This window comes from Somniosus microcephalus, chromosome 3 (genome assembly GCF_052327205.1).
Source record: "Somniosus microcephalus isolate GS21.2 chromosome 3, FLI_Smic_1.0, whole genome shotgun sequence".
Lineage (NCBI taxonomy): Eukaryota > Metazoa > Chordata > Chondrichthyes > Squaliformes > Somniosidae > Somniosus > Somniosus microcephalus.
In genome coordinates, this window is record NC_140989.1 from 366844178 (window position 1) to 366869578 (window position 25401).

At 49.1% G+C, this 25401-nt stretch overlaps 1 protein-coding gene across 1 annotated transcript in view; it reads right to left on the bottom strand.

The window, feature by feature from the left end:
* Positions 1-25401, bottom strand: part of col24a1 (collagen type XXIV alpha 1) — a 677579-nt gene that overhangs the window by 108204 nt on the left and 543974 nt on the right. The window contains exons 41-43 of the mRNA XM_085983549.1: positions 21140-21193; positions 16608-16664; positions 4178-4231 (exon numbers count right to left, since the gene is read on the bottom strand). Coding sequence (XP_085839675.1) covers positions 4178-4231; positions 16608-16664; positions 21140-21193 — 165 coding nt within the window. The remainder of the gene's footprint in view (positions 1-4177; positions 4232-16607; positions 16665-21139; positions 21194-25401) is intronic.

A 25401-nucleotide genomic window follows, 5' to 3' on the forward strand; every position in this document is an offset into this window, starting at 1 on the left:
AGTGAAGTTAAGTTTAGATAAATGAATAAACATTAAAATATTTCTCTTCAAATCCATTAATTTTTTTAATTCAGTCATTGGATGTGGGCGTCGCCGGCAAGGCCAGCATTTATTGCCCATCCCTAGTTGCCCTGGAGAAGGTGGTGGTGAGCCGCTTTATACAACTGAGTGACTCGCTAGGCCATTTCAGAGGGCAGTTAAGAGTCAACCACGTTGCTGTGGGTCTGGAGTCACATTTCGGCCAGACCCGGTAAGGACAGCAGATTTCCTTCCCTAAAGGACATTCGTGAACCAGATGGATTTTTACAACAATTCAGTAGTTTCATGGTCACCAGTTGTACAGGGCCTTGGTGAGACCGCACCTTGAGTATTGTGTGCAGTTTTGGTCGCCTTACCTGAGGAAGGACGTTCTTGCCATGGAAGGAGTGCAGCGAAGATTCACCAGGCTGATACCTGGGATGGCAGGAATGACGTATGAGGAGAGATTGTGTCGATTGGGCTTATACTCACTGGAGTTTAGAAGATTGAGAGGGGATCTCATCGAAACCTATAAAATTCTGTCAGGCCTGGACAGACTAGATGCAGGAAGGATGTTTATGATGGCCGGGGAGTCCAGAACCAGGGGTCATAGTCTAAGGATAAGGGGTAAGCCATTTAGGACTGAAATGAGGAGGAATTTCTTCACCCAGAGAGTGGTGAACCTGTGGAATTCTCTGCCACAGAGGGCAGTGGAGGCCAGTTCATTAAATATATTCAAAAAAGAGTTGGATATATTTCTTGAGGCTAAAGGGATCAAGGGATATGGGGAGAAGGCAGGGACAGGGTATTGAATTTGGATGATCAGCCATGATCTCATTGAATGGCGGAGCAGGCTCGAGGGGCCGAATGGCCTACTCCTGCTCCTATCTTCTATGTTTCTATGTTTCTATACTGGCTTTTTATTCCAGATTTATTTAAATCCCCCAGCAGGGGATGGGGTGGGGGTGGTTGTGGTTTGAACTCACGTCTCTGGATCATTAGTCCAGGCCTCTGAATACTCGGCCAGTAACATAACCACCATGCTACCGTACCCCCCATCTTGGTCAAAGCCAAAGCTTTGTCGTTTTCACGGAACAATGGATGACCTTGAATGTAGGATGTGGTCCCCCCACAAAAAACATTGGCAGAAATCCTGGAATCCCAGCAATAACAAGGGAATTTGATTTATTCCGTCTCTGTGATGAGTGACCCTCACAATGGGTTCTAACATGCTTCACAGGTAGACACACCATTGTTGTAATGGTGCCAGAATAAGGAGCATCAGGTTAGAATTACACAGAATTACATCAAGCCTGCAGCACAGAAACAGGCCATTCGGCCCAACTGGTCCGTGCCGGTGTTTATGCTCCACACCAGCCTCCTCCCACCCCTCTTCATCTCACCCCATCAGCGAAACCTTCTATTCCTTTCTCCCTCATGTATTTATCTAGCTTTCCCTTAAAGGCATCTGTGCTATTCGCCTCAACCACTCCACATGGTAGCGAGTTCCACCTTCTAAGCACTCTCTGGGTAAAAGAAAGGAAGACTTGCATTTCTATAGCGTCTTTCACAACCACCAGACGTCTCAAAGCGCTTTACAGCCAATGAAGTACTTTTGGAGTCTAGCCACTGTCGTAATGTGGGAATCATTAAAGATGTTTCTCCTGAATGACTATTTTATAATTATGGGCCCTAGTTTCGGTCTCCCTCACAAGTGGAAACATCTTCTCTACGTCTACCCTATCGAACCCCTTCATAATCTTAAAGACCTCTATAGAAACATAGAAGACAGGAGCAGGAATAGACCATTCGGCCCCTTGAGCCTGCTCCGCCATTCAATGCGATCATGGCTGATCAACCAAATTCAGTACCCGGTCCCTGCTTTCTCCCCATACCCCTTGATCCCTTTAGCCGTGAGAAATATATCCAACTCCTTCTTGAATATATTTAATGAATTGGCCTCCACTGCCTTCTGTGGTAGAGAATTCCACGGGTTCACCACTCTCTGGGTGAAGAAATTCCTCCTCATTTCTGTCCTAAATGGCCTACCCCTTATCCTTAGACTGTGACCCCTGGTTCTGGACTCCCTGACCATCGGGAACATCCTTCCAGCATCTAGTCTGTCCAGTCCTGTCAGAATTTTATAAGTTTCAATGAGATCCCCTCTCATTCTTCTAAACTCCAGCGAGTACAAGCCCAATCGACCCAATCTCTCCTCATACGTCATTCCTGCCATCCCAGGTATCAGTCTGGTGAATCTTCGCTGCACTCCCTCCATGGCAAGAACATCCTTCCTCAGATAAGGCGACCAAAACTGCACATAATACTCAAGGTGTGGTCTCACCAAGGCCCTGTACAACTGTAGCAAGACATCCTTGCTCCTGTACTCAAACCCTCTCGCTACGAAGGCCAACATACCATTTGCCTTCTTAACCGCCTGCTGCACCTGCATGCTTACCTTCAGCGACTGGTGCACAAGGACACCCAGGTCTCGTTGCACTTCCCCTTCTCCCAATCTATTGTCATTCAAATAATAATCTGCCTTCCTGTTTTTGCTATCAGGTCACCCCTCAGCCTTCTCTTTTCGAGAGAAAAGAGCCGCAGCCGGTTCAATCTTTCCCGAGAGGTGGAACCTCTCAGGTCTGGTACGATTGTGGTAAATCTTTTTTGCACTTTCTCCAGTGCCTCTATATCCTTTTAATAATAGAGACCAGAACTGTGCTCAGTGCTCCAAGTGTGGTCTAACCAAGCTTCTGTAGAGATTTAACATCACTTCTCAGCTTTTCAGTTCTGTCCCTCTAGAAATGAACCCCAGTGCTTGTTTTTTTTTTTTTAATGGCCTTATTAACCTGCGTCACTACTTTTAGTGATCTGTGTATCTGTACCCCCAGATCCCTCTGCTCCTCTACCCCATTGAGACTCTTATGATCCAAGGATTATGTGGCCTCCTTATTCTTCCTACCAAAATGCACCACCGATCATTGAACAACAACGTGCATTTATATAGTGCCTTTAACATAGTAAAACATCCCAAGGAGCTTCACAGGATTGTTATAAGACAAAAAAATTTGACACCGAGCCACATAAGGAGAAATTAGGGCAGGTGTTTGGTCAAAGAGGTCGGTTTTAAGGAGCGTCTTAAAGGAGGAGAGAGAGAGGAGAGGTTTATAGAGGAAATTCCAGAGCTTAGGGCCCAGCAACAGAAGGCACGGGCACCAATGGTGGAGCGATTATAATCAGGGATGCTCAAGAGGGCAGAATTAGAGGAGCGCAGATATCTCAGGGGGCTGAAGGAGATTACAGAGATAGGGAGGGGCGAGGCCATGGAGTGATTTGAAAACAAGGATGAGAATTTTGAAATCGAGGCGCTGCTTAACCGGGAGCCAATGTAGGTCAGTGAGCACAGGGGGTGATGGGCGAACAGGACTTGGTGCGAGTTAGGACACGGGGCAGCCGAGTTTTGGATGGCCTCAGGGTTACGTAGGGTGGGATGTGGGAGGCCAGCCAGGAGTGTGTTAGAATAGTCAAGTCGAGAGGTAACAAAGGCACGGATGAGGGTTTCAGCAGCAGATGAGCTGGGGCAGGGGCGGAGGTGGGTGATGTTCACCTATATTGAAATTTATTTGCCAATTACACGCCCATTCTGCAAGTTTATTGATGTCTTCTTGTATTTTCTCATAGTCTTCCTCTGTATTGAACTACACCCACCCCCGTCCCCCACCCCCCAATTGGGTGTTGCCTGAAAATTTTGAAATTGTACTTCCTATTCCCAAGTGCAAATCGTTCAGGCGACATGAGGAAAAACATTTTACGCTACGAGTGGTGAGGATTTGGAACGCGCTGCCTGATAGGGCGGTGGATATAGATTCAATAGTAGCCTTCAAAAGGGAATTGGATAAATACGTGAAGGAGATAAAATTGCTGGGATATGGGGAAAGAACCGGGAAGTGGATTTAACTGGATTGCTCTTCGAAAGAGCCGGCGCAGACTCGATGGGCTGAATGGCCTCCTTCTGGGCTGTACTATTCTATGGTTCTATGTAAATTGCAAACAACAGTGGTCCCAGCACCGGTCCCTGCGGAACAGCACTTCCCACCATTTGCTAGACTGAGCAGCTGCCCCTTAACCCTTGGAATTAGAAACAGCATAAAGAAATTACCTTGTAACCTTCATCTCCCGGTTCACCACGATCTCCACGGGAACCTACAGGGCCCTGTGAAAGAGAACAGTCCATGACGTACAGCATGAAAACAAATATCTGTTGTACCCAATCACTTGCGATTAAATCATTCCATGTGCATGATTTTTTTGATGCTAGTTTGACCATCTGTGTACACTTGAAGCCCTCATCCTTTAAAAAAGCACCATCCTTCAATGTGAAAGGCAATTGCTTTCCAATGGCAGTAATGCGGGACATACCCATGTTATGTTTTGAGTTTTTGAAGCTATCAGTTTATCATTAAAAGCTTCCTAAAACATCAAACCAATTCTGATAGGAAAGCTTGCTTTAATGGGAAACAGTTTTTTATCTGGAAGCATTCATTGGCTGCTTTTATATTGGATCCAGAGTAAACTTGCTAGATTCACTGGGGCCAGCTACTGGAGAGAGCCCAGTGAAATAAAACGCTGTGGCCTTAGCGAATCCGGCAAACTGAGCCGGGGGCTGTTGCTGAGTGTGCAAGACATGTGCGCCAGGAACCAGTGGCACTAAACACCAGAGTGTCGATTGACTTATGGCAGGACTCACAGCAAACAAAGTCCATTTACTCAGCAAACAGAGTCTAATTAAACAGCACACTACAGCTAACAGTCTACAGAGTCTATTTAAACAGCACACTACAGCTAACAGTCTACAGAGTCTATTTAAACAGTGCACTATGGCAAACTGTCTAGAGTCTACTTAAACAGTGCACTACAGTAAACAGTCTACAGAGTCTATTTAAACAGCGCACTACAGCAAACAGCCTACAGAGTCTATTTAAACAGCGCACTACAATAAACAGTCTGCAGAGTCTATTTAAACAGCGCACTATGGCAAACTGTCTACAGAGTCTATTTAAACAACGTACTATGGCAAACTGTCTACAGAGTCTATTTAAACAGCGCACTACGGCAAACTGTCTACAGAGTCTATTTAAACAGCGCACTACAGTAAACAGTCTACAGAGTCTATTTAAACAGCGTTCTGCGGCAAACTGTGTATAGAGTCTATTTAAACAGCGCACTACAGTAAACAGTCTACAGAGTCTATTTAAACAGCGTTCTGCGGCAAACTGTGTAGTCTATTTAAACAGCGCACTACAGTAAACAGTCTACAGAGTCTATTTAAACAGCGTTCTGTGGCAAACCGTCTATGGAGTCTATTTAAAAAGAGCCTCTAGGAACTACAGCAAACAGAACTCATGGCCGAATCTGCAACAACATCTCCCAAGTACAGCAGGGTGATTTCTCCAGCCAAATGCAATGAGTGGAGGACAGTTACGTGTTACAAACCCGCGACCTCTTCCACCTAGAAGGACAAGGGCAGTAGACGCATGGGAACACCACCACCTCCAAGTTCTCCTCCAAGTTACTCATCATCCTGACTTAGAAGTATATCACCAATCCTCCATCGTCGCTGGGTCAAAATCCTGGAACTCCCTCCCTAACAGCACTGTGGGAGTACCTTCACCACACAGACTGCAGCGGTTCAAGAAGGCGGCTCACCACCACCTTCTCGAGGGCAATTAGGGATGGGCAATAAATGCTGGCCTTGCCAGCGACACCCACATCCCAGGAACGAATTTAAAAAAAATGATGTTTGTAAAATCCATCGTCGTCACTTACAGCGGTCTCTCAGCGTTATTGACAGGGGGAATTACCCAATCAGCTCCATTCTGGTCAGGAATAGCGGTCTGCCTGCTGAAACCTTCACCCATGCCTTTGTTACCTCTAGACTTGACTATTCCAACGCACTCCTGGCCGGCCACCCACATTCCACATGTAAACTTGACCTCATCCAAAACTCGGCTGCCCGTGTCCTAACTCGCACCAAGTCCCGTTCGCCCATCATCCCTGTGCTCGCTGACTTACACTGGCTCCCGGTTAAGCAGCGCCTCGATTTCAACCTAAAACTCTCTGCCTCTCTACCTCTCTTTCCTCCTTTAAGACACTCCTTAAAACCTACCTCTTTGACCAAGCTTTTGGTCACCTGCCCTAATTTATCCTTATGTGGCTCGGTGTCAAATTTTTTTTCTTAAATTACTCCTGTGAAGCACCTTGGGACGTTTTACTATGTTAAAGGCGCTATATAAATACAAATTGTTGTTGTTGTTGTTGTTACTATACACAGGCGACTAGAACCCACTAAACCTAATATAAAAGCAGCTTTCTGCTGGGCATGTGAAAACACATCCAAACCTTTTCACAGCGTACCTAGGTGTGAATAGCTCCATGGTGAAAACTCTAGTAAACAGACTTGTCTCTTCAGTTAAACCTGCAAGTCCCTTGTCATAGAGTCATAGAGTTATACAGCACAGAAAGAGGCCCTTCAGCCCATCGTGTCCACGCTGGCCATCAAGCCCTGTCTATTCTAATCCCATTTTCCAGCACTTGGTCCGTAGCCTTGTATGCTATGGCGTTTCAAGTGCTCATCTAAATGCTTCTTGAATGTTGTGAGGGTTCCTGCCTCTACCACCCTTTCAGGCAGTGAGTTCCAGATTCCAACCACCCTCTGGGTGAAAAAGGTTTTCCTCAAATCCCCTCTAAACCTCCTGCCCCTTATCTTGAAACTATGTCCCCTGGTTATTGACCCCTCTACTAAGGGGAAAAGTTCCTTTCTATCTACCCTATCTATGCCCCATATAATTTTGTACACCTCAATCAGGTCCCCCCTCAGCCTTCTCTGCTCTAAGGAAAACAACCCCAGCCTGTCCAGTCTCTCTTCATAGCTGAAGCGCTCTTGCCCAGGTAACATCCTGGTGAATCTCCTCTGCACCCTCTCCAATGCAATCACATCCTTCCTATAGTGTGGTGACCAGAACTGCACACAGTATTCCAGCTGTGGCCTGACTAGCATTTTGTACAGCTCCATCATAACCTCCCTGCTCTTATATTCTATGCCTCGGCTAATGAAGGCAAGTATCCCATATGCCTTTTTAACCACCTTATCTACCTGTCCTGCTGCCTTCAGGGATCTATGTACATGCACACCAAGGTCCCTCTGATCCTCTGTCCTTCCTAGGGTCCTACCATTCATTGTGTATTCCCTTGCCTTGTTGGTCCTCCCAAAATGCATCACCTCTCACTTTTCAGGGTTAAATTCCATTTGCCACTGTTCTGCCCATCTAACCATCCCGTCTATATCATCCTGTAGCCTGAGGCTTCCCTCCTCGCTATTTACCACTCCACCAATTTTCGTGTCATCTGCGAACTTACTGATCATACCTCCTACATTCATATCTAAATCATTAATGTAAACTACAAACAGCAAAGGACCCAGCACCGATCCCTGCAGTACACCACTGGACACAGGCTTCCAGTCACAAAAACAACCTTCGACCATCACTCTCTGCCTCCTGCCACTAAGCCAATTTTAGATCCAATGTGCCAAATTGCCCTGGATCCCATGGGCTCTTACCTTCTTGACCAGTCTCCCATGCGGGACTTTGTCAAAAGCCTTACTGAAGTCCATGTAGACTAAATCAACTGCAGTACTCTCATCCACACACCTAGTCACCCCCTCGAAAAATTCAATCAAATTGGTCAGACATGATCTCCCCCTGACAAAGCCATGCTGACTATCCTTGATTAATCCTTGCCTCTCCAAGTGGAGACTAATACTGTCCCTCAGAATTTTTTCCAATAATTTCTCTAATACTGATGTTAGGCTCACTGGCCTGTAATTCCCTGGTTTATCCCTACTACCCTTCTTGAATAATGGTACTACGTTAGCTGTCCTTCAGTCCTCTGGCATCTCCCCTGTGGCCAGAGAGGCTTTGAAAATTTGTCAGAGCCCCTGCAATCTCCTCCCTTGCCTCACACAGCAGCCTGGGATACATCTCGTCCGGGCCTGGGGATTTATGCACTTTTAAGCCCGCTAAAACCGCTAGTACCTCCTCCCTCTCAATATTAATTTGTTCAAGTATATCACAATCCCTCTGCCTGATTTCTATGCCTATATCGTCCTTCTGCATAGTGAACACAGATGCAAAATATTCATTTAAAACCTCACCTACATCTTCCGGTTCTACACAAAGATTGCCACTTTGGTCCCTAATGGGCCCTACTCTTTCCCTGGTTATCCTCTTGCCCTTAATATACTTATAAAACACCTTGGGATTTTCCTTTATTTTGCCCACCAGTGTTTTTTCATGCCCCCTCTTCGCTCTCCTAATTTCTTTTTTAAGTACCCCCCTACACTTTCAATACTCCTCTAGGGCTTCCACTGTTTTTAGTCCTTTGTATCTGCCAAAAGCCTCTCTTTTTTTCCTAATCTTCTTGTATATCCCTCGACATCCAGGGTTCCCTGGGCTTGTTGGTCCCACCCTTGACCTTTACGGGAACATGTTGGCGTTGTACTCTCTCTATTTCCTTTCTGAAAGACTCCCACTGCTCTGATGTGAATTTTCCTACAAGTCCACTTTGGCCAGATCACAGAATCACAGAATCACAGAAACCCCACAGTGCAGATAGAGGCCATTTTGGCCCATCGAGCCTGCACCGACACATATCCCACCCAATCCCCGTAACCCCTACACCAACACATATCCCACCCTATCCTTGTAACCCCACGTATTTAATCCCCCTAACACTAAGGGTCAATTTATCATAGCCAATCAACCTAACCCGCACATCTTTGGACTGTGGGAGGAAACCGGAGCACCCGGAGAAAACCCACGCAGACACGGGGAGAATGTGCAAACTCCACACAGACAGTTGCCCGAGGCCAGATTCGAACCCGGGTCTCTGGCGCTGTGAGGCAACAGTGCTAACCACTATGCCACCGTCCTGCCTTATCATATTAAAATCGGCCTTCCCCCAATTTAGAACCTTTATTTCCGGTCCATCTTTGTCCTTTTCCATGACTACCTTAAATCTCACCAAATTATGGTCACTGTCACCAAAATGCTCTCCGACAGACACTTCTACCAGTTGCCTGGGTACATTCCCTAGAATTAGGTCCAGTACCGCCCCCTCTCTCATAGGACTTTCCACATGCTGGCTTAAAAAGCTCTCCTGGATGCACTTTAAGAATTCTGCACCCTCTAAGCCTTTCACAGTCTGACTGTCCCAGTTAATATTGGGGAAGTTGAAATCCCCTACTATTATTACCCTATTATTTCTACACTTCTCTGAGATTTGCCTACATATCTGTTCCTCTATCTGCTCCTGACTGTTTGGGGGCCTATAGTACACTCCCAGCAAAGTGCTTGCCCCCTTTTTGCTTTTAAGTTCTACCCATATGGCCTCATTAGAGGAACCTGCTAAGATATCATCCCTCCTTACAGCAGTAATTAACTCCTTGATTAATATTGCGACACCCCCTCCTCTTTTACACCCTCCTCTGTCTCGCCTGAAGATTCTATACCCCGGAATACTGAGCTGCCAGTCTTGCCCCTCCCTCAACCATGTCTCTGTGATAGCAACAATATCATACTCCCATGTGTTCATCAACACCTTCAATTCATCTGCCTTACTTGCAAGACTCCTTGCATTAAAATAAATGCCATCCAACCTTGCCATACTCGCTTGTGCCGTTACATATTTGCTCTGCCTTCCAGGCTGACTTGTTTTTTCCTCTATACAGGAAACTTTGTGTTATCCGGAGGCTAACTGTCCGGAATGCTCGAGCCACCAGCAAAAATCAGGTGCCGTTTTCGTTAGTTTTTTTTTCTCGTTGCTTTTTTCCTCAACAGTCAAGCTCTGCAAGGTCTGCTGAAGCTGTTGCTAAGCTACAGAGATGCTTGGACTGTTTAGAAGCTGGTTTGTTGACAGTTACGGAGCTCAGAGGCTTCCATATCTTTCAACATTAGCGCTGGTGTGTCCGGCAGTTTTGAGGGAACGGCAACAGCTCGGTCCCGTCGGTGCCGGATAGCACAAAGTTTCCTGCATTTGGCTGTGCATCACCCCCTACTATAGCTCCACTCCGTATCCCATCCCCCTGCCAAGTTAGTTTGAACCCCACCCAACAGTACTAGCAAACTTCCCCGCAAGGATGTTGGTCCCGTTCCGGTTCAGGTGCAACCCGTCCGACTTGTACAGGTCCCAGCTTCCCCAGAAGCCGACCCAGTGATCCAGGAAACTAAAGCCCTCCCTCCTGCACCAACTCTTTAGCCATGCATTCATCTGCTCTATCCTCCTATTCCTATAATCACTAGCACGTGGCACCAGGAGTAATCCAGAGATTACAACCTTTGAGGTCCTGCTTTTTAATCTGCTACCTAACTCCCTAAATTCTTGTTGCAGGACTTCATCCCTCTTTCTACCCATGTCGTTGGTACCAATGTGAACCACGACCTCTGACTGTTTGCCCTCCCCCTTCAGAATGCCCTGATACATAGGAACCGTAGCCTTGTCAGGTGCTACGGTTCCTATGATTATTTTAGCTCCTTACAATCCGAGTCTTCTCGTTTCCTTTGATTTTGTGGATAATTTATAACGTGGATAAATGCAAGGTTATCCACTTTGGTGGCAAAAACAGGAAGACAGATTATTATCTGAACGGCAATAGATTGGGAAAAGGGGAAGTGCAACGAGACCTGGGCGTCCTTGTGCACCAGTCGCTGAAGGTAAGCATGCAGGTGCAGCAGGCAGTTAAGAAGGCAAATGGTATGTTGGCCTTCATAGCGAGAGGATTCGAGTACAGGAGCAAGGATGTCTTGCTGCAGTTGTACAGGGCCTTGGTGAAACCACACCTTGAGTATTGTGTGCAGTTTTGGTCGCCTTATCTGAGGAAGGATGTTCTTGCCATGGAGGGAGTGCAGCAAAGATTCACCAGACTGATACCTGGGATGGCAGGAATGACGTATGAAGAGAGATTGGGTCGATTAGGCTTATACTCGCTGGAGTTTAGAAGAATGAGAGGGGATCTCATTGAAACTTGTAAAATTCTAACAGGACTAGACAGACTAGATGCAGGAAGGATGTTCCTGATGGCGGGGGAGTCCAGAACCAGGGGTCACAGTCTAAAGATAAGGGGTAAGCCATTTAGGACAGAGATGAGGAGGAATTTCTTCACCCAGAGAGTGGTGAACCTGTGGAATTCTCTACCACAGAAGGCAGTTGAGGTCAACTTATTAAATATATTCAAGAAGGAGTTGGATATATTTCTTAAGGCTAAAGGGATCAAGGGATATGGGGAGAAAGCAGGGACAGGGTACTGAGTTTGGATGATCAGCCATGATCGCATTGAATGGCGGAACAGGCTCGAGGGGCCGAATGGCCTACTCCTGCTCCTATCTTCTATGTTTCTATGTTCATGGATCTCAGTCTCTAGCTCTCATTTTTCTGCACTGCGTCTGACGCTAAGGAACGTCCACCTCACAACTGCCAACATATAGAGGACCCTGGATCCCTAGGAGCCGGTTACAAGAAAGTAAATCAAACCGGTCAGGCAGGTGAGGGCGGATGGGTTCACACAACGTTACATTGTTAAGGGAAAGCTCAAATCGTTGCGATACTTTGTGGTAGGAAGAATGTGGAGAGGCAATATAAACTAAAGGGTTGTAAAGGGGGTGCAGGAACAGAGACCTGGGGATGTACGTACACTAATCATTGAAGGTGGACAAGTTCAGAAGGCCGTTAAAAAGCACACGGGATCCTTGGATTTATAAATAGAGTAACAAAAGCAAGGAAGTTATGATAAAACTTTATATAGCGCTGGTTAGGCCCCAGCTGGTGTATTGTGGCCAATTCTGGGCACCGCACTTTAGGAAGGATGTCAAGGCCTTGGAGAGGGTGCAGAGGAGATTTACTAGAATGGTTCCAGGGATGAGGGACTTCAGTTATAAGGAGAGACTGGAGAAACTGGGATTGTTCTCCTTAGAGCGGAGAAGGTTAAGGGGAGATTTAATAGAGGTGTTCAAAATCATGAGGGGTTTTGATTGAGTAAATAAGGAGAAACTGTTTCCAGTGGCAGGAGGGTCGGTAACCAGAGGGCACAGAGTGAAGATAATTGGCAAAACGAGCAAAGAGGAGATGAGGAGAATTTTTATTACGCAGTGAGTTGTTGTGATCTGGAATGCGCTGCCTGAAAGGGCGGTGGAAGCAGATTCAGTAGTAACTTTCAAATTGGATAAATACTTGAAGGGCAAAATTTTGCAGGGCTGTGGGGAACAAGCAGGGAGTGGGACTAATTGGAGAGCTCTTTCAAAGAGCCGGCACAGGCACGATGGGCTAAACAGCCTCCTTCTGGGCTGTATCTATGAGTTGATAAACATCGTGGGAACCCGAAGCTTTGATGCCAAACCACTCCCAGGCAGCTGTCTTACTTACACAACGTTTTTAATTTTATCTAACAATTATAGACTCAAGTTCAGCTCAGCTTTTGTGCACAGACTGTCAGCTTGCTCTGTTTTATTGCTGTTTCCTGACTCTCACACTGCAGTGTTGACCACCGTGACATTATTGCTATATCGTGGTATTCAGAGAGTCAATGTCAAGTCGTGAATGGGTTTCAGAGATCTCATGTGATTTATACCACTTTGCTAACTGAAAGAAAAGACAGACTTGCATTTCTATAGCGCCTTTCACGACCAACCAACATTCCAAAGCGATTTACAGCCAATGAAGTACTTTTTTTGAAGTGGAGTCACTGTTGTAATGTAGGAAATGGGGCAGTCAGTTTTGCACACAGCAAGCTCCCACTAACAGCAATGTGATAATGACCAGATCATCTGTTTTTTAGTGATGTTGATTGAGGGATAAATATTGGCCAGGGAGAACTCCTCTGCTCTTCTTCGAAACAGTGCCATGGGATTTTTTACATCCTCCTGAGAGAGCAGACGGGGCCTCGGTTTAATGTCTCATCTGAAAGACGGCACCTCTGACAGTGCAGCACTTCCTCAGCACTGCACTGGAGTGTCTGCCTAGATTTTTGTGTCTGGAGTGGAACGAACACACAACCTTCTGACTCAGAGGCGAGAATGCTACCCACTGAGCCACTGGCTGACACTGAAAACATTGATGGAACTATCCAGAATCAAGAATTAGCAGTCAAATAACTGCTGGATATCAGAAAATCACAAAGGTATGTACAGGTAAAATAAGTCATTCAGACCATTGAGTCATTCTTCCATAAAAAGCTATAGTCACCCCATCGCATTCTACATTCATAATGGATGGTTGAGAAATTACTGTATCAAATGTGTATTGTTCTCTGGGTTATGTAGACGAAAAGGCTTCTTCGGCAGCACCTCCCAAACCCGCCACCTCTTCCACCTAGAAGGACAAGGGCAGCAGGCGCATGGGAACACCACCACCTCCAAGTTCCCCTCTGAGTCACACACCATCCTGACTTAGAAGTATATCGGCTGATCCTTCATCATCGCTGGGTCAAAATCCTGGAACTCCCTCCCTAACAGCACTGTGGGAGTACCTTCACCACACGGACTGCAGCGGTTCAAGAAGGCGGCTCACCACCACCTTCTCGAGGGCAGCTGGGGATGGGCAATAAATGCCGGCCTTGCCAGTGATGCCCACATCCCATAAACGAATTTTAAAAATACTTACATCGAGTTACATCGCATCTACAACACAGCAACAGGCCATTCGCTCGAACTGGTCCGTGCCGGTGTTTATGCTCCACACCAGCCTCATCCCACCCCTCTTCATCTCAGCCCCATCAACATATCCTCAGTTGATCAGTGCTACTTCCCTTTTTTTTATCTAAAGCACTATTTCGTTCTCTGTGGAACTTCAGCTGCTTAAATGTTGACCTCTTTAAGACGATCACAATTTGCTGAGTATCTGGAAGTTTGCACAACCGTGTTGAAGCAGGTTGTTTGGTCGCCGCCGGAGACGGACGCTCAAACATTATCTGCCATGTGTCTGTAAGTTCTGAATTAGACGGTAAAGCTGACACGTTACATGTCGCGTCTCGGGGCGAACACGCCTCCCCGTTAGCACAAGGCTTGAGGTGGCGGAAGTTGTACGGAAATAGGTCCATTCACTCTGCTCGAGAACGTGCGTCTTACATTTGGCGAAAGAAGGAAATTCATTTACAAAAATAAAAGTAAAATTGGACTGGTGTGGATTGACAAGGTTATCCAACAAGCGAAGCTTTTTAATCGAACTTAGTTTACCTTGGAGAGGTAGGTCTATAGGAAGCTAGCTTGATAGGTAACCTCCAAGTTCTCTTTTATAATGTCTTAAGAGAAAACATGCAAACAGATTAAGGGCGTGATCTCGCCAGCCCTGGGGAGGCAGGACTGCTGGGAAAATGGCAGAATTTGGGGGCGGGTGCCCAACACGCCTCCGTGCCATCTTGCTAGGAGGCGGGTAGCCGACCCACGCCAGGTCCCGTCTCCTTGGAGGCGGGATGGGATTACATCCACTTAACTGCCTGTTAACAGGTAGTTAACAGGCAGATAAGAGGATTATCCCCATTTAACCCACACAAGTGCGGGCTTCCCGAAGGCTGCGAACCCCGCCAGGGTCACCGAGGCGAGTAGTGGGTCTGCGGGGGTCGGAGGGGTGCAAAAGTGCGCTGTGAAGGTAAGTGATGGGTGCAAGTGTGGAGAGGGGAGTATCTGAGGTAAGTGGAAAGTGACAGAAAAAGTTTACTTACCTTTGTTTCTTCCTGCAGGCTTCAGTCGTTGGGTATGTGGAGAGTCTCGTACCTCCGCGGCAGAGATGACAGATGGCTGTTGCATTCTCCAATGCAGCAACCATCTAATTTCTGTAAAAGAAAGAGGTTTGATGAGGTCTTGAATTCAAGAACTCATCAAACTACAGAGAATGTCAGTGCTTGACAGCTTCACAGAGCTGCCAAACGATGACAATTCACCTGTCAAAATACGCTGACGTTCTCTGTAACCGGCTTTCCCTTAATTGGCCTGCTGAGCCCGCTGGGCGGGCTTAACAAGGTGAATCAAGGGAAAATAGCGTGGGTTGGCCAGAAGTTGATGGAGGCGGGACTAAAACCCGACAAGTGGGAGTCCCGCCTCCAAAAGCTCCCCATTGGCAAAATCCAGCCCTTCAGTGCTATCCTTAGAGTTAGTTGTCGTGAAGTTTTGCCAATTCCTATCAGTGCAGAACACGACAATCATCGTTAACTAAACCGCCAGCACAATGTTCCCTTACATCACTTTCAGGTAAAAAAGTATCCTGGTGTATTGCTATATTATAGCATGCTGATTTTAAAACAAATTCGTTCCTGAGATGTGGGCATCGCTGGCAATGCCAGCATTTTGTTGCCCATCCCTAGTTGCCCTTGAGAAGGTGGTGGTGAGCCGCCTTCTTGAACCGCTGCAGTCCGTGTGGTGAAGGTGCTCCCACAGTGCTGTTAGGGAGGGAGTTCCAGGATTTTGACCCAGCGACGATGAAGGAACGGCCGATATATTTCCAAGTCAGGATGGTGTGTGACTTGGAGGGGAACTTGGAGGTGGTGGTGTTCCCATGCGCCTGCTGCCCTTGTCCTTCTAGGTGGAAGAGGTCGCGGGTTTGGGAGGTGCTGCCGAAGAAGCCTTGGCGAGTTGCTGCAGTGCATCTTGTAGATGGTACACACTGCAGCCACGGTGCGCTGGTGGTGGAGGGAGTGAATGTTTAAGGTATGTTTAAGCGGATAGCTTTTTTCAAATTCTATTTGGTGTGTTTGCTTGCATTTATTTCTCCTCAGCTACTATGGTCAGTTTAAAAATTGCAAAAAATATTTAAAGTAAAGAATGTCCCAGTGAAGATAAAGAATTTATAGGTCAATTTAATATTCACACAGATTTAAAATGATTGACAAAAGAACCAGAGGGGAGATGAGGAGAATGTTTTTACAGCGAGTTGTTGTGATCTGGAATGCGCTGCCTGAAAGGGCGGTGGAAGCAGATTCAATAGGAACTTTCAAAAGGGAATTGGGTAAATACTTGAAGGGGAAAAATTGCAGGACTTTGGGGAAAGAGCAGGGGGGAGTGGGACTAATTGGAGAGCTCTTTCAAAGAGCCGGCACAGGCACGATGGGCCGAATGGCTTCCCTCTGTGTTGGATCCTTCTATGATTATATAATTTAAAGTCATATTTTTCTTTTCCGCTGCAAGACTGCCCACCATTCCCAAGTCGATGGGTATACGGCAGATTAACTGAGGCCACTCACTATGGAAGCAGCTTTGGTCGAATTCTACTCCCTCACCTTGGTCCTCACTAATTTATTCCTCCTCTCTGTGGCGAGCTGCCTCTCCCAAGTGGCATGCCTGACTGAGAAGTCACCACACGGAGAATCACAACGCAGACACTATTACTGTCGTAAAAACTGCAGCGCCAGCAGTCTGACCGACGGCCACATTATCAATTCTGCGCCATTAAATTTATCCAGCGTAATGTGATAGAACATATAATGAAAGACACCTCCGAACCAGAGCTTTAAAATATTAACATGATTCGCTATGAAAAGCATGACCTACTGGTTCACCTAGGGGCCCAGGTAGTCCAACCACGCCACTGTCTTCTCCTGGATAGCCCTGTTCGTGAAGGCAAAGGAACATACATTGCGATTAAGCTGCAATAACTTCACAGCAGTCAAGTAGGATCCGTTTTACCAAAATTCAAAACCGCCTTTAAATTTCCGTTACACACTACTCTTTGACTGAACACTTCGGGAAACGTGGGCAATAGATTAGGCTGACCAGACGTCCCTGTTTTCAGGGGACAGTCCCCGGATTTGAAAGAAAGGCTTGCATTTCTCCAGCACCTTTCACGATCACCGGACGTCCCAAAGTGCTTTACAGGCAATGACGTCCTTTTTGAAGTGGAGTCACTGTTGTAATGTTGGAAACGTGATGCACAGCAAGCTCCCACAAACAGCAATGTGATAATGATTCCTGGGATGGCAGGACTGTTGTATGAGGAGAGATGGGGTCGACTAGGCCTGTATTCACTAGAGTTTAGAAGAATGAGAGGGGATCTCATTGAAACGTATAAAATTCTGACAGGTCTAGACAGAATGGATGCAGGGAGGGTGTTTCCCCTGGCTGGGGGGTCTAGAACGAGGGGTCACAGTCTCAGGATACGTGGTAGGACATTTAGGACTGAGATGAGAAGAAATTTCTTCACTCAGAGGGTGGTGAACCTGTGGAATTCTCTACCACAGAAGGCTGTGGAGGCCAAGTCACTGAATATATTTAAGAAGGAGATAGATAGATTTCTAGACACAAAAGGCATTAAGGGGTATGGTGAGAGAGCGGGAATATGGTATTGAGATAGAGGATCAGCCATGATCATATTGAATGGCGGAGCAGGCTCGAAAGGCCGAATGGCCTACTCCTGCTCCTATTTTCCGATTCTATGATAATCTGTTTTAGTGCTTTTAATTGAGGGATAAATATTGGCCAGGAAACCGGGGAGAACTCCCCCTGCTCTTCTTCGAAACAGTGCCGCGGGATCTTTTATGTCCACCTGAGAGGGCAGACGGGGCCTCAGTTTAAAGTCTCATTCGAAAAATGGCTCCTCCGACAGTGCGGAGCTCCCTCAGTACTGCCCTCCAACAGTGCAGCCCTCCCTCAGTACTGCCCCTCCGACGGTGCAGCACTCCCTCAGTACTGCCCCTCCGACGGTGCAGCACTCCCTCAGTACTGCCCCTCCGACGGTGCAGCACTCCCTCAGTACTGCCCCTCCAACAGTGCAGCCCTCCCTCAGTGCTGCCCCTCCGACGGTGCAGCACTCCCTCAGTACTGCCCCTCCAACAGTGCAGCCCTCCCTCAGTACTGCCCCTCCGACAGTGCAGCGCTCCCTCAGTACTGCCCCTCCGACAGTGCATCACTCCCTCAGTACTGCCCCTCCGACAGTGCAGCGCTCCCTCAGTACTGCCCCTCCGACAGTGCAGCGCTCCCTCAGTACTGCCCCTCCGACAGTGCAGCACGCCCTCTGTACTGCCCCTCCGACAGTGCAGCGTGCCCTCAATACCACCCCTCCGACAGTGCCGCGCTCCCTCAGCACTGCCCTCCAACAGTGCAGCGCTCCCTCAGTACTGCCTCTCCGACAGTGCAGCGCTCCCTCAGTACTGCCCCTCCGACAGTGCAGTGTTCCCTCAGTATTGCCCCTCCGACGGTGCAGCACTCCCTCAGTACTGCCCCTCCGACAGTGCAGCGCTCCCTCAGTACTGTCCCTCCGATAGTGCAGCGCTCCCTCAGTACTGCCCCTCCGACAGTGCAGCACGCCCTCTGTACTGCCCCTCCGACAGTGCAGCACTCCCTCAGTACTGCCCCTCCGACAGTGCAGCGTGCCCTCAATACCGCCCCTCCGACAGTGCCGCGCTCCCTCAGCACTGCCCTCCAACAGTGCAGCGCTCCCTCAGTACTGCCTCTCCGACAGTGCAGCGCTCCCTCAGTACTGCCCCTCTGACAGTGCAGTGCTCCCTCAATACTGCCTCTCTGACAGTGCGGCGCTCCCTCAGTACTGCCCCTCTGACAGTGCAGCGCTCCCTCAGTACCCGCCCCTCCGACAGTGCGGCGCTCCCTCAGTACTGCCCCTCCGACAGTGCGGCGCTCCCTCAGTACTGCCCCTCCGACAGTGCGGCGCTCCCTCAGTACTGCCCCTCTGACAGTGCAGCGCTCCCTCAGTACCGCCCCTCCGACAGTGCGGCGCTCCCTCAGTACTGCCCCTCCGACAGTGCGGCGCTCCCTCAGTACTGCCCCTCTGACAGTGCAGCGCTCCCTCAGTACCGCCCCTCCGACAGTGCAGCGCTTCCTCAGTACTGTGCTGGAGTTCCAGTCTGCATTTATGTGCTCAAGTCTCCGGAGTGGGGCCTTGAACCCACAACCTTCTTGACTGAGAATGCCAGAGTGCTGCTACGGCTGACACATTTGGGGATATGTCCCCGGGCAGACAATGTCCCCGGAGGAGTTCCTGATACTGAGCCTTTGATTTTTTTTCCAATGCTAATGCACAGAAACCCATTTCTTGGAGATTCTCGGGCCGTTTGAGATCAGGACTGAATTGCTGGAGCGGGTTGAATGGAGGCATCAATGGCGGCCCTGCCCTCCCACAATGCAGTTCGGCTGAGAAAAGGCCCCATCTATCGCTGCGGCCGCTCAGCACCGTCGGGGGATTGAGTCACCTGATCCGTGTTTCATTCAATGGTGACCGGACGGAGGACGGGTCTTTCAAATGCACGGGAGAAGCCAAGGGAGCGGTGAAGCATGCAGGTGCAGCAGGTGGTTAAGAAGGCAAATGGTATGTTGGCCTTCGTAGCAAGAGGGTTCGAGTACAGGAACAAGGATGTCTTGCTACAGTTGTACAGGGCCTTGGTGAGACCACACCTTGAGTATTGTGTGCAGTTTTAGTCGCCTTATCTGAGGAAGGATGTTCTTGCCATGGAAGGAGTGCAGCGAAGATTCACCAGGCTGGTTATACCTGGGATGGCAGGAATGACGTATGAGGAGAGATTGTGTCGATTGGGCTTATACTCACTGGAGTTTAGAAGATTGAGAGGGGATCTCATCGAAGCCTATAAAATTCTGTCAGGCCTGGACAGACTAGATGCAGGAAGGATGTTTCTGATGGCCGGGGAGTCCAGAACCAGGGGTCATAGTCTAAGGATAAGGGGTAAGCCATTTAGGACTGAGGTGAGGAGGAATTTCTTCACCCAGAGAGTGGTGAACCTGTGGAATTCTCTGCCACAGAGGGCGGTGGTGGCCAGTTCATTAAATATATTCAAGAAGGAGTTGGATATATTTCTGAAGGCTAAAGGGATCAAGGGATATGGGGAGAAAGCAGGGACAGGGTACTGAATTTGGATGATCAGCCATGATCTCATTGAATGGCGGAGCAGGCTCGAGGGGCCGAATGGCCTACTCCTGCTCCTATCTTCTATGTTTCTATGAGAGCTGGTGGGCGAGAGGATTTGATTTACTTTACCAGTTTACTTGTGTGGTGCAGTGTGCCTTTTTTTTATTGAATAAGGGAGGGGAAGCTCTAAATTCTCCCACCGGGAAGAGGCTTGTGAATCTCAAACCTTCTGAGACAGAGGGTGTTTCATGGAAAATCTCAGTCCGTCCGGGAACAGATTTAAGATTGAGAAATTAAACTTTCGGGTATTCGGGGACCAGTAGATGGTACAGCACTATTGCCAGAACACACGCAAGACTCATATCTAACCCGCGCAGTCCGGGAGCGGCTTCTCCGAGGTGAAATTTCGCACACGCGCAAGACCTTGAATGGGTCGCGCGGCCCGTTAAAAGGGGGCCGCGCACCCATAAAAAAAATAGCGGGGTGGAACATTGCCTGTTTGTCCTCGGATTTGGTTGTGATAATATGGCCACCCTACACTAGATCAGGTCATAATGCGCAGTGTAGGTGTGCTCAAATGAGGACTCAGAGATCTCGGAGCTTCTCCAATTCTGGCCTCTTGACCATCCCTGATTTTAATCGCTCCGCCATTGGCGGCCGTGCCTTCAGCTGCCTGGGCCCCGAGCTCTGGAATTCCCTCCCTAAACCTCTCTGCCTTTAAGGCGTTCCTTAAAACCGACCTCTTTAACCGAGCTTTTGGTCACCTGTCCTAATATCTCCTTATGTGGCTCAGTGTTGAATTTTATTTAATTTACGCTCCTGTGAATCTCCTTGGGACGTTTTACTACGTTAAAGGTGCTTGATAAATACAAGGTGTTGTTGCTTTTCGACTGCTGGAGATGTTAAAAATAGAACAAAGCTGAAATATTTTGGGGTTCAGCAGTTTTAACCTTTGAGTTTAAGTACCTAATTTTGGTTGTTATTATTCTAGAAATTGTTTCTGAAAGTACAAACTTGCAGATGTTGGAAGACATAAAATCAAGTATTTTTTTTTATTCGTTCATGGGATGTGGGCGTTGCTGGCGAGTCTTGCGTGTGTGCTGGCCTTGCCAACGACGCCCACATCCCATGAACGAATAAAAAAAAATACTCGATATTATTGACTGCTGGAACAAGACTGGCACCACAATACTAAAGGATTCTTATTTACCTTTTCGCCCTTAGGTCCTGGTGGCCCTTGCGGTCCTGATGGCCCTTGATGACCCTGAAAGAAAGATGCATTGTCCATTTTTTAAGCATTCATGATAAGTTTTGAGAGGATTAATATAACCTGGTCAAAAAAAACACCAAGAATCTGTGATGACCTTTGGCAGAGACCCAATAAGGTGAAGAATGGCAGTGAACTCACTCGCTGAATCCCTTCGAGCGAGAGCTGGACCTGTTTCTGGCTGGGGCGGAGATCGCCTCGTGCAAGATGGAGGTACTGCAAGGAGTTATCAGGTTCAGAGTGATCTCTCGGACTAGTTTTGATTTTGTGGGGGTCTGGAACTCACTGCCTGAAAGGGTGACTTTAATCTACATATAGATTGGGCTAACCAAATTAGTAACAATACTGTGGAGGAGGAATTCCTAGAGTGTATACGGGATGGTTTCCTGGACCAATATGTCGAGGAACCAACTAGAGATCAGGCCATCTTAGACTGGGTATTATGCAATGAGAAAGGATTAATTAGCAATCTTGTTGTGCGAGGCCCCTTGGGGCGGAGCGATCGTAATATGATAGAATTCTTCATTAAAATGGAGAGTGAAGTAGTTGACTCAGAGACTAGGGTCCTGAATTTAAATAAAGGAAACTACGATGGTATGAGGCACGAGTTGGCTAGGATGGATTGGGGAGCGTTACTTAAAGGGTTGGCGCTGGATAGGCAATGGGAAACATTTAAAGATCGCATGGATGAACTACAGAATTTGTTCATCCCTGTTTGGCATAAAAATAAAACAAAAAAGGTGACTCAATCGTGGCTAACAAGGGAAATTAGGGATAGCATAAGATCCAAGGAGAGGGCATATAATTTGGCCAGAAAAAGCAGCAAACCTGAGGATTGGGAGCAGTTTAGGATTCAGCAAAGGAGGACAAAGGGATTAATTAAGAGGGAGAAAATAGATGATCAGAGTAAGCTTGCAGGGAACATAAAAACTGACTGTAAAAGCTTCTATACATATGTGAAGAGAAAAAGATTGATGAAGTCAAGCGTAGGTCCCTTGCAGTCAGAATCAGGGGAATTTATAATGGGGAATAAAGAAATGGCTGACCAATTAAATACATACTTTGGTTCTGTCTTCAAAAGGAGAACACAAATAACCTCCCAGAGCTGTGAGGGAACATAGGCTTAGAAATTCAGTATAGCCACTTTTGGGGCGGTAAAGTCAGGTGGGCGCTAAAGTTTGCGCCCGCCGGAAAGTGGAGGCCACTTCGCCGATATTCAGTAGCTTTGGCCAAGGAGTTTGCTCGAGCGCTAAAACTGGCGTTGCACCCCTATCTTTAGGCGCTAAGCCGGCGGTGCAGACTGATACCGCCGAGGCCGGGCGCAGCACAGGTGCGGTCATGTTTTGATTGACAGCAGACACCCTGGCGCCGGCCAGCTCTTAAAGGGGGAAGGGTCGACTTGGTCTGCTGCCACGCCCTGGATACTGCAGCCCTCCAGCTAGGCCTAAACACTGCTGCTGGAGAGAAATAGCGCCAGCAACGATGCAGAGGGCCCGTGAGCGAGCGCAGCGCTTCTCTGCCCATGATTTGAAGGTGCTGCTTAGGGGTTTGGAGAAGAGAAGAGATATCTTGTGCCCGGACAGTGGCAAGAAGGCTCCCAAGAGGCTGTACAGGAGAGCCTGGAGGGAAATCGCCCAGAGGGTCACAGCCAACAGCGATGTCCCCAGGGCTGGTGACCAATGCCGGAAAAAGTTTAACGACCTCACTCGGTTGGTCAGGGTGAGTACCCTTTCCATTGTCCTCCTCATCCTTGCATGTGCACCTCACATTATGGGCAAAGGGACCTCAAAGGCCTAATGGCCAGCCCTCCTCCAGCAGCTATGGCACTGGCATGAACATCAATAGCACTTTCTGAACTTTACACACTGGCCAAGCTATTCGACCATGGGAGGCAGTGCACACAACAACAGGGCACCACACTGGCCAAGCTATTCGACCATGGGAGGCAGTGCACACAACAACAGGGCACCACACTGGCCAAGCTATTCGACCATGGGAGGCAGTGCACACAACAACAGGGCACCACACTGGCCAAGCTATTCCACCATGGGAGGCAGTGCACACAACAACAGGGCACCACACTGGCCAAGCTATTCCACCATGGGAGGCAGTGCACACAACAACAGGGCACCACACTGGCCAAGCTATTCGACCATGGGAGGCAGTGCACACAACAACAGGGCACTACACTGGCCAAGCTATTCGACCATGGGAGGCAGTGCACACAACAACAGGGCACCACACTGGCCAAGCTATTCCACCATGGGAGGCAGTGCACACAACAACAGGGCACCACACTGGCCAAGCTATTCGACCATGGGAGGCAGTGCACACAACAACAGGGCACCACACTGGCCAAGCTATTCGACCATGGGAGGCAGTGCACACAACAACAGGGCACCACACTGGCCAAGCTATTCCACCATGGGAGGCAGTGCACACAACAACAGGGCACCACACTGGCCAAGCTATTCCACCATGGGAGGCAGTGCACACAACAACAGGGCACCACACTGGCCAAGCTATTCCACCATGGGAGGCAGTGCACACAACAACAGGGCACCACACTGTACTTAGAGGCCGTCCTTTCTCTTGCAGGCCAAGCTGGCCCAGAATCTGAAGAGCCGGACTGTCACCGGGGGAGGCCGTGCCCAGTTCCAGGAGCTCAGTGACCTGGAGGAGCGCGTGGGTCGACTCATGGGTGCCCAGGTGATTGGCCCCGTTGCAATTGGAGATGCCGACCCTGTGCTGGGCCCCAATGGTAAGGACATGAGCGTTTGGACCTCTCTCGTTCCCCTTGCGCTTCAGATCTACATCCTTTGCCACTGTCCGACCAATGCGCATAATGCCACCACTCATGCCTCCCTCGCTGATGCCCTGTCCTCACTCTAAAGCTACTCTTGTGCCTTCCTGCTTTCAGCTGGTGAGGAGGAGGTCCCTGAGGCTGCGAGTGTCAGTCCCTCGGAAGAGGAGGACGACGAGGAGCAAGAGGAAGGCGGCACATCGGGGGAACCCTCATCCGTGCCAGGGGATGGCAATGGAGGGGACACGTCTTGCCTGGAGGAGAGCCAGGGGGAAGTGTTGCAGGGGGGTGTAGCTCCTGTCCCCAGTGGCGTCCAGCCACGCGGGAAGGGTCGGCCAGCGCGGCTGCCTTCTCCCCAGAGGGGGGAAGTGTTGCAGGGGAGTGCAGTTGCTGGGCCCAGTGGCGTCCAGCCACGCGGGAAGGGTCGGGCAGCTCGGCGGCCTTCTCCCCAGAGGGAGAGTCCGGCCTCCAGTCCGGAGACGGTCCTCGCCCAGGAGGTGCGCCTCCTTGATCAAATGTCCGCGGACTCGGATCGTCGGCACACCGAGTTCATGGGGGTTGTGGGACGGTTGCCTGAGGCCATTGAGTCCCTGGCTCATAGTGTGGCCGATTTCGGGGCCTCACAGGCCAGGGGTTTAGAAGAACTCGCGGCAGCACAGGCCACGAACAATTCGGGGCAGCACAGGCCAGGGGTCACGAAGAATTCAGGGCATCACAGGACGCGAGTCGGGCCGATTTCAGGGCAGCACAGGCAGTGAGTGCAGAGTTGATGAGTGGTGCCGTGCAGTCACTGGCTGGTCTGATGCGGGCACAGACCAGGGCAGTACGGGCACTCACTGCTGCCACACTCGCTGTGTCACGCACGCATCGCCAGGGCACCCGCCGCGCTGCTGCAGCACAGCGGTCTGGCCTTCACCAGATTGCTGCGCTTGCTGCAGTGCCAGCCCGGCCGACTGCCAGTGTCTCTGGTGACCAGCGAGCGCCTGGCATCAGCCAGCTTGCCCCCATTGCTGCAGCCGCCACTGCCACTCCCCCAGCAAAGCTGCGACGAGCTGCTGGAGAGACTGATGCTGCCCAGCCACAGCTGCAGCAGTCAGCAGCCGGCCCCTCCAGGGCCGGACCTCGTCTAGGCTGACCCCCAAGGGCATCTGCCGTCACGCATTGTGCCCCTCAGGAGCCTTCCCCCAGCCTTGCAACACCCACAGGGCCCAGGTTGAGGCGGAGCAGCAGGTCGGCCAGGGGCCGGAAAAGCCTGGACAAGGACTCGCCCTCTCGGCACACAAAGTAGAGTGTGTTGCCAAATGTTTTTTTATATGGGGGTGTTTGTGTTCTATATGGGGGGGGTTTATTTTGGTAAGGCCGAAGATGAAGGCAAATGTTTTTTTATATGGGGGTGTTTGTG